General features: G+C 40.1%; 2 protein-coding genes across 2 annotated transcripts in view; one reads left to right on the top strand and one right to left on the bottom strand.

The window, feature by feature from the left end:
* mycbpap (mycbp associated protein) overlaps positions 1-4612 on the bottom strand; it is an 18567-nt gene extending 13955 nt beyond the window's left edge. The window contains exons 1-5 of the mRNA XM_016511813.1: positions 4414-4612; positions 1049-1179; positions 779-944; positions 596-702; positions 269-443 (exon numbers count right to left, since the gene is read on the bottom strand). Coding sequence (XP_016367299.1) covers positions 269-443; positions 596-702; positions 779-944; positions 1049-1179; positions 4414-4474 — 640 coding nt within the window. The 5' untranslated portion in view covers positions 4475-4612. The remainder of the gene's footprint in view (positions 1-268; positions 444-595; positions 703-778; positions 945-1048; positions 1180-4413) is intronic.
* Positions 4613-5850: 1238 nt separating this feature from the next.
* On the top strand, positions 5851-8424 carry LOC107707713 (GTP-binding protein Rhes-like). The gene is made up of 2 exons (XM_016511806.1): positions 5851-6562; positions 7518-8424. The coding sequence occupies exons 1-2, from the start codon at positions 5872-5874 to the stop codon at positions 8045-8047; spliced, it is 1221 nt and encodes a 406-aa protein (XP_016367292.1). The 5' UTR covers positions 5851-5871; the 3' UTR covers positions 8048-8424.
* Positions 8425-8680: the final 256 nt, after the last annotated feature.

Consider the following 8680-nt stretch of genomic DNA (forward strand, 5'->3'; position numbering starts at 1 on the left):
AAAAAATAAGAAATCAGGAAGGGGACTAACACTTTTTCACACATCTATATATATATATATATATATATATGCACTTTTAGTTTAAAACTATAAAATAATCACTATACATTTTCATGAGAAGCATAAAAAATTAAATGTAATACTATGAAATTTGGTGAATTCTAATGTAAAAGACTGTATTTCATTAATGTCTTAAGCACACACATTAATTTTGACAGCCTGAAAAACACATTCTCCACCCTTTGAGTAATGCACCAGACAGACTCACGTGAAATGAAGTCCTGCTGTCTGCGTCTCTCTGTCATGTGACGGCCCCAGTGCTGGAGGGCGTGGCTCTGATGGCCCCACCCCGTTTCTGAATGAACTCCGGCCTTATTGTCCTCATTCTCATCCTCCACCCACAGAGGGGGCCGTTCCTGTCGGTCTGGAATCCGCTGCACCAGCTGAGAACGAGTGTAACGGAAGATTTCAGTAAAATAACTAAAACTTTTAGAACAAGTATAATGATTACGAGCCTATAATCCTTTGCGTTCCCTAAAAAATATCATTGGCTTTTTTGAAATGACGTGCCATTTCAGCTGTCTGCGACCCTCACCTCTGTCTCTCCTCGCAGCTGCATCTCTGTCCTGAAATCCTCCAGGCTTCCCAGAATGCTGTGCGACAGCACCATCCCCTGCAAGTCAAACCGCGGCCCACCAGGACCTTTGACACACAGAGAGAGTTTAAAACATAAATCACACTGAACTTCCTGTTCTGACCTGAAGCCACGCCCACTAACCTGCATATTCAAATGGTTGGGGCGGGGCAACATCATGTGGGAGGGGCCTCACTATGGTGACTCTAACCGCTCTGCTGACTTCGTCTGGGGGGCGTGTCTTACGGACGTAAACACGGGTCATCGATTTGGGCTTCTGGGATTCGGAAGGAGGTTTAGGGACTCGCAGCTGCGAAGAAAAGAGCAACAAGACATGATATACAACACAGAAGATACGGAAACCTCCAGATGTAACATCAGTGTGAATGAGGGGTAAAACACACACTCTCTCACCCTCTCCAGGTCTTGAGCTGTGATGGCCAGACTCTGGATGTCATATCCGTTCAGAGCGGGACTGTGATCTTCCTCACCCACACATGAGGATGATGATGAGATCTCCTCACAACCTCCCAGCAGCTTCTTATCTGACACACCAGAGGAGAGGAGGACGACACAAACCACAAACCCACACACCTGTGAAAATGTGACTACTCAAACCAGGTCTGTCAAAAGAGTATAATTATATACTGTGATTCATATCAAGCTATTGTGACATTTAATGTTATTCATTTAACATTTTCAATTGCTATTCAAAGAAAGCATACTTTGATTTTTGCAAAAACATGCATGTGTTTTTAACCATGGGGTCGTTAAGATTTTGTAATATTTTGCTCACCGAGGCTATTATTTGATCAAAAATACAGTAAAAGGGTGAAATATTATTACAATTTAAAATATGTGAATACAATAAAAAATGTAAATGTAATTTATTTCTGTGATCAAAGCTGAATTTTCAGCATCATTACTCCAGTCTTCAGTGTCACATGATCTTCAGAAATCACTCTAATTTGCTGCTCAAGAAACATTTCTGATTATTATCAATGTTGAAAACAGTTGTGCTACTTCATATTTCTGTGGAAACTGTATTACATTTTATTTTTTCAGGACTCACAGATGAATAGAAAGTATAAAAGAACAGCATTTATTTGAAATAGAAATATTTTATAACATTATCAATGTCTTTACTGGGATCAATTTAATGCATCTGCTGAATCAAAAAATCAAAAATCAAAAAATAAATGTGACCCCAAACTTATGAACGTAGTGTAAATGATGTTAATTTACATTTCTCATCAAACATAAACATATTCAGAACTCTAAACTTTATTAGACACATTTTAACTCACAAAAACCAACTGCTAAAAGATCATTACAGTATGTCATTTCTATGAACAATGTCTCTTCTAAAAAAACATATACCAACAAAAGAAGAAAAACACAAGCACTGCTAGTGTAAATGTCAGTAAGTGACTATCAAAGCAACGAGACAAAAACACTGACGTAAAGTGATGAGGGCAAATAATCATATCTGATATATGATCAAATATGAAAGCGGCTTTTAGCTATGGAAACACCTGAAGGCGCATGGAAACAGACACATGCCTTTCATATGTGCCTTTTATACGTAGCTCTAGTTTGGGGAAAAATATTCCCCCAAAGTGGCAGAAAACCAATTAAAAATGTATGTATTTTCTATTAATTTTAAACATTCACCAAACATTCAACAACCCAACATAAGCGCAATATAAGAAGAAATTATTATATTATGTTTATTATATTATATTATTGCAAATTTGTGAAAAAATATAATAATTGGCAATATAAACAAAAAAAAACAGAATGTTAATAAATTTTAAATTATCATCAGCACAATATCATAACAAATTATTACAATTTATTGTATTACATATAACTATGGTAAAATATTATATTATTTGAGAAAAATAAAAATTGACAATATATGACAAAAAAATAAAAAATAAAACTTGCATTAGTGCAATATAACAACAAATCATTATATTATATACATATATTGAAAATATAATATAATTTGAGATAATTGAAAATTTTACATTTTAAAATTAAATAATATTAGAATGATAATGTTAATGAATTCAACACACATTACATACATTTGTGTGAGGGTTAGGTTTAGGGGTAGGGCATGGAAAATATCATTAGTTCATTATAAAAGAATAGAAGTCGATGGAAATTCCCACTATAGAACAAATGTGTGTTTAGACAGAGAGAAGAGCAGCCCACACAGATGAGAGTGAATACTAATGAGTCACTAGAAGCTCTACACTGACTCCAGCTGACCCAGTGTACACTCACACACACTCACACACACACACACACACACACTCACACACACACATACACACACACTCACACACACACACACACACAGTCATTTAGAGCTGACATGCTGTTATATAAGCCTGCACATCCTCAGCGTTCTGGAGACCGATGAGCGTTGCCATGGTAAAACACAATAACTTTTCCCCATTCAAACACACACATCTCAATGTCCTCTGCTGCTGCCAGTCTTTCCATCGGAGGAGTCAGAACATCCTGTATAGTTTCACAGGTGGAGAGGAGAAAAGCGGTGAGACTGATCTCTAAAGTATGGAGGATTCACAAGAGGACAACAAATGAGGGATAATGTTAATGAATTCAACACACATTACATTAGTGTAATATAACAACAAATTATGATTAATATAATATAATATAATATAACATATTATATAACATAATATAACATTTATAACATCCTTTATTTGACCCTCTAACTCTAGCACTTTCTATTCTATTTTAATTCTACTTCATCTATATTTATCTTCTTTTTTTATTAAAAAAACCCCAAAAAAAACAAACAAACACTAGCTTTCTATTTTTTCTATTCTAATGTAAATGTAAATGTATAACATTTGTGTGAGGGTTAGGTTTAGGGGTAGGGCATGGAAAATATCATTAGTTCATTATAAAAGAATAGAAGTCGATGGAAATTCCCACTATAGAACAAATGTGTGTTTAGACAGAGAGAAGAGCAGCCCACACAGATGAGAGTGAATACTAATGAGTCACTAGAAGCTCTACACTGACTCCAGCTGACCCAGTGTACACTCACACACACTCACACACACACACACACACAGTCATTTAGAGCTGACATGCTGTTATATAAGCCTGCACATCCTCAGCGTTCTGGAGACCGATGAGCGTTGCCATGGTAAAACACAATAACTTTTCCCCATTCAAACACACACATCTCAATGTCCTCTGCTGCTGCCAGTCTTTCCATCGGAGGAGTCAGAACATCCTGTATAGTTTCACAGGTGGAGAGGAGAAAAGCGGTGAGACTGATCTCTAAAGTATGGAGGATTCACAAGAGGACAACAAATGAGGGAAGGTCTTTTTTCTGCTCCATCTCTCTCTGACAGGAGCATCATGGACCGATTGCGGGAAGTGAGAAAGTGAGACCATGATGTCCTCATATCATGTCATATTCACACACACACACACACACACACACACACACACGCCAGTGTCTCTGTCACAGCTTATAAACACACAGCGACTGCAAAGAAGTATTTGGACACTTCAGCCACACTTAGAAATATCTTTAGATCATGTCATTAGACAATAAGCAAGTGCCATTTATTACAAATAAACAGCACAGGTTTGTTATTGATCTACACTGTATATAAACCGAATTATAAACTGCTGGATCTGGTGTCTGTTTATTCATTGAGGCATATTTTAGAAGGACTAAACATATTCAGAAGTTGATATTAATATGATAATAGGCCCACCTGATGGAGATCTCGTTTCTCGTTTATTAATCCTACTGCTTGATTTCCCGACACTCGACATGAAGCCAGACCTCAATCAAACCACAGCTACGAACAAACAAGATAACACCTCAAACTATGGTGAAACCTAGCAGCTGTGTGTTATTGCAGAAAGTTTACACGGATAGAGACCCGCTGCGTCTCTGTTTACAGCGCCTTACTTCCGTGTACAGACGCGTTGCCGTAGCAACGGGTGCGCAGTGAGCCGTTAAAAGCAAAGGGATCATGCGCTCAGTTAGCGCAAAACAAATAAACAAACAAAAAAGTGTAAGATGAGGTAAGTTTTAAAATCATATTTGCCGTAGATCACAGATTCAAATTATGAAAAATAAGCATAAAACAACACAGAAAAACATTGTCTCCGAAATTCCATTTGCTAATTGTTTTTGTTTATTCGATCAATATCGTGACACTGTTACGTTTTTTTTGTAGCAAATACAATAAAAATGCATATAAAAATGCAATTCCTACAAAATATTTTCAATTTCTTAGTTGTTTTCATATTTCAAAAAGTAGCCTATAGTAGGCTATGGCTAAAAATAATGTGGCTTTACAGGAAGCCATTTTGTGTCATGTGACAAGAAAAATCTAAAACAGGACTCCTTCGAATGCTGTATTTATTTATTTATTTATTTATCAGACTTTAAAATGTATGAAAGTGAATTTTAAACGATTTCTGCTTTTTACCCTCTGGGACATCCTTTGATACACATATTGAATGCATTAATAATAAATTAATAATCTTAAAGCGCTAGTATGTGTTTGGAACAAAACATTAAAAATGCAATTCATACAAAACATGTTTTATGATGGACATGTTTTTGATATTTCAAAAACTCCTATTAAAATACTTAAAATGTGGCTTAACAGGAAGCCATTGTGTGTCATGTGACAAAACCCGTAAAACAAGACCCCTTCAGACCCTCACGACTTCATTCATTCATTCATTTATTCCTTTTTATTAAAAAAAAAACTACCTGCAAAAAGGTTACCTGCATGTCACTTTAAATAAAAAGTGTCTCCCTAATGCATAAAAGTAAATAGCCACGTTTAGTACATTTGTATTGTATGGTAAATGTACAATATTTGTAAAAACATAAAATTTTCTAATATGATTTCTAATATGAACGATTTTTCCTTTTTACCCTCTCGGACATCCTTTGATACACATATTGAATGCATTAATAATAAATTAATGTAGGCTATTGTCTTTTATTCCATAACGCTTTCCATTGAAATGCGTTTTATTTTCATTTATTTATTTAAAATTACTCTGACCTAATTAGAGCTCAGCAAACAGACTTCATCGCAGCTGTAGGCTGTGCTAATTATGAGAGCTGGCCTATATCATCGCGCACTGCTCCGGGAAACGTTTTGTTCCTCGCGGATACATGCGCGGCGCACCTGTCAATCACACCGATGACGCGCGCGCGGGTTTATAAGCAGCGCGCCGCGAGCGCACCGAAGTACTTCTCCAGAGCGCACAAGCAGGGGTGGATGCATCCGAACAATATCACACAGATCTGCCTGTCTTCGATGTGTCCCGTCATGGAGCAAAGCGTCAAAGCGGCCGCAGCCCTACAGGTGATCCAGACGCGCAGCTCGCCCAGCGTCCTGCTCGCGTACAAAAGCGCGACGCAACGACTCGGCGCGACCGGGTTCAGCGTCAGCACGCTCTCCAAAGCAGGACTGGGAATCCTCAAACTGGCCACGACGCAGCTGAAGCAGCAGGAACAGAAGGCGCGGGTGGTGCGTGCGTCCAGTCTGGGTAAAGCGCACCCCGCGTCCGTCGATAAAAAGTCCCCTCTGGACCTGCTGGCCGCGCTTGTCCTGCACGGCAACGCACGCCTCCCGCCGCTGGCGAACGAGTCGCATGTCGCCAAGCCGCAGAACTGCAGGCGCATCGTGGTGCTCGGCGCGCCGCGCGTCGGGAAGACCTCCATTCTGCGCCGCTTCCTGCGCGACGGCTTCGAGGAGCGATACGAGCCCACGAGTGAGGATTTCCACCGGAAACTCTACCAAATCCGCGGAGAGACTTACCAGATAGACATACTGGACGCGTCCGGGGAGAGGAGCTTCCCCGCCAAGAGGAGGCTGTCCATCCTGACCGGTGCGTGAACGCTTCTAATACGCTCTGATCAAGAATAGTTTTAGCTGTACAGCGCTCCTGCTGAGATGTTCTGAAGAACTTGGTGTTCTTCATTTTGGTCCTTCAGATCAGTGTCGGTGATTTTCCAGAGCACCATTAAACTGATGAAGAGCTAGACAGGGAAAAGTTATTTGTGGAACCAACAAGTGTTCTGCTCTCTTGGAATCTTGTTTCTGGAAATATTTTACGCAATATTTATTTGTGTATTTAAAAGTGTCAAATACGCTCTCATGGGGAACAGTTTGGGATGTACAGCGTTCCTGAATTTCTGTATGGCTTGATGATGGCTTTATAGTTGCTGCATGAAGTTGTTGGTGTCACATTGGGTTTCCAAGGCACAGATGGAGAGCTAGATAATAAAAAAGTTATTTGTGGGGGAAAAAGTTAAAACTGAATGAATGCGCTTGTTTTAAAATCATCATGCAATGATTCAGTTTCAGATTTGATAGACATTAGCCTTCTGATAGAATAACGATAGAATATTGTTTTTTTCTTCTAATAAATAAATAAATATGGTACCAAGAAGAACAATGAGATACTTTATGACTATTTATTTTAAATTCAATTAAAGGAAATTAATTATTGAACTGATGCTTTTCTCCAGTAAACGTAAATTGAGTGAATCAGCATCATGAATTTCCATAAAGCCAACCCGTGTTCATTAATTTAGAACACGGAACATAAATCATAATTATGTTACCTAGCATAAATACATTTATGATATTGCAATCGCTTTTAAATCATATAATTGTTGATGCCAATACTTGGGAGTGTCAAACTTGGTTCATACTTGAGTTGAATCTAAACTTCCTGTCTGCACTTTTAATTCCAACAGCGCTGCATTTTCTTAATAGCCTAGAATGAGATGTTTCATATGTCAGATATTGACCCTCTGTCGTCTCTTCTGTGTTTTTAGGTGATATATTCCTGCTCGTTTTCAGTCTCGACGACCGCAGCTCGTACGAGGAAGTGCGCGCTCTGCACGCCGAGATAGTGGCGGCCAAAACGGCGCTGCACCGATCCAAACAGAAGGCGTGCGTGCCGACGGTGGTCTGCGCGAACAAGGTGGACTTGCCCTTGGAGCAGCGCGCAGTGTCGCGGACCGAGGTGCTCCGGGCGCTCGGTAACGGCTGCGCCCTGTTCGAGACCTCCGCCAAAGACAGCGTCAATCTGGAGCAGGTGTTCGAGGCGCTGGCGCGGCGCGGCGGCCTCCCCCTCGAGACCGGACCCTCGCAGCACCGCAAAGTGTCCATCCGCTCGTACCAGGCGCTGCGGGCGGCGCGGCAGGCGGAGAGAGGGAGCACGGCGGCGGCGTGCGACGCTCCGTGCGGGGCGCTCTTCCCGCTGGCCCGCAGACCGAGCTTCGGCACCGACCTGCGGCTGGTCCTCGGGCCCAAAGCCAGCAGAAAACAGAGCAAAGCACTGGACAAGTGTCAGATTCAGTGAAACAACTCCGACTGAGAGAAAGGGAACCGCATGTTGCATATGCTGACATTGCAAAGCCATTCAAATAATTTTTACTGATGTACAGAGTAATTTTAATTCTACTCACTGCATTTGAATGTGGGAGGAACAATGACACATTTATGTAAACTTTAGGTTTAACACGACAGATCCCCATTGCAAACCCCCTGTTGAAGATCTCCGCCATATTTAATGACTTGAATGAAAATACTGTGATTATGTCTGAGACATGATGAACCGGATTGACTTGAGGCCGCTTTTATTGCTTTTATCAGAGCCCCGTTTATGTCTTTCTGATGAAGATCCACTGAGAATGATTGAAAAGCCTGTTGAGCGACTGGTTTGTTTGAATGCATGAGATCCTGTATAATATGTATAGACATTTGAAATAAAACATTTTCATACAAATCCTGACGTCATGAGTCAGTCTGATGATTTGGTGAAAAGCTGTACTAACAGATGCCACCTCAGTCTTGTAATGAAGTAGAGAGAAGTGTGTCACGATTCCTTCATTCAAAATAAATAAACAATTGAGAGCCTGTGGGCGTTTAGATGAAATGATCGAGCCTTGACTCTCTCTGATTGCAAGAGCCTTTACATACTGCTGCCGCACAG

Source organism: Sinocyclocheilus rhinocerous, unplaced genomic scaffold, assembly GCF_001515625.1.
Source record: "Sinocyclocheilus rhinocerous isolate Xijiao unplaced genomic scaffold, SAMN03320098_v1.1 scaffold655, whole genome shotgun sequence".
NCBI lineage: Eukaryota > Metazoa > Chordata > Actinopteri > Cypriniformes > Cyprinidae > Sinocyclocheilus > Sinocyclocheilus rhinocerous.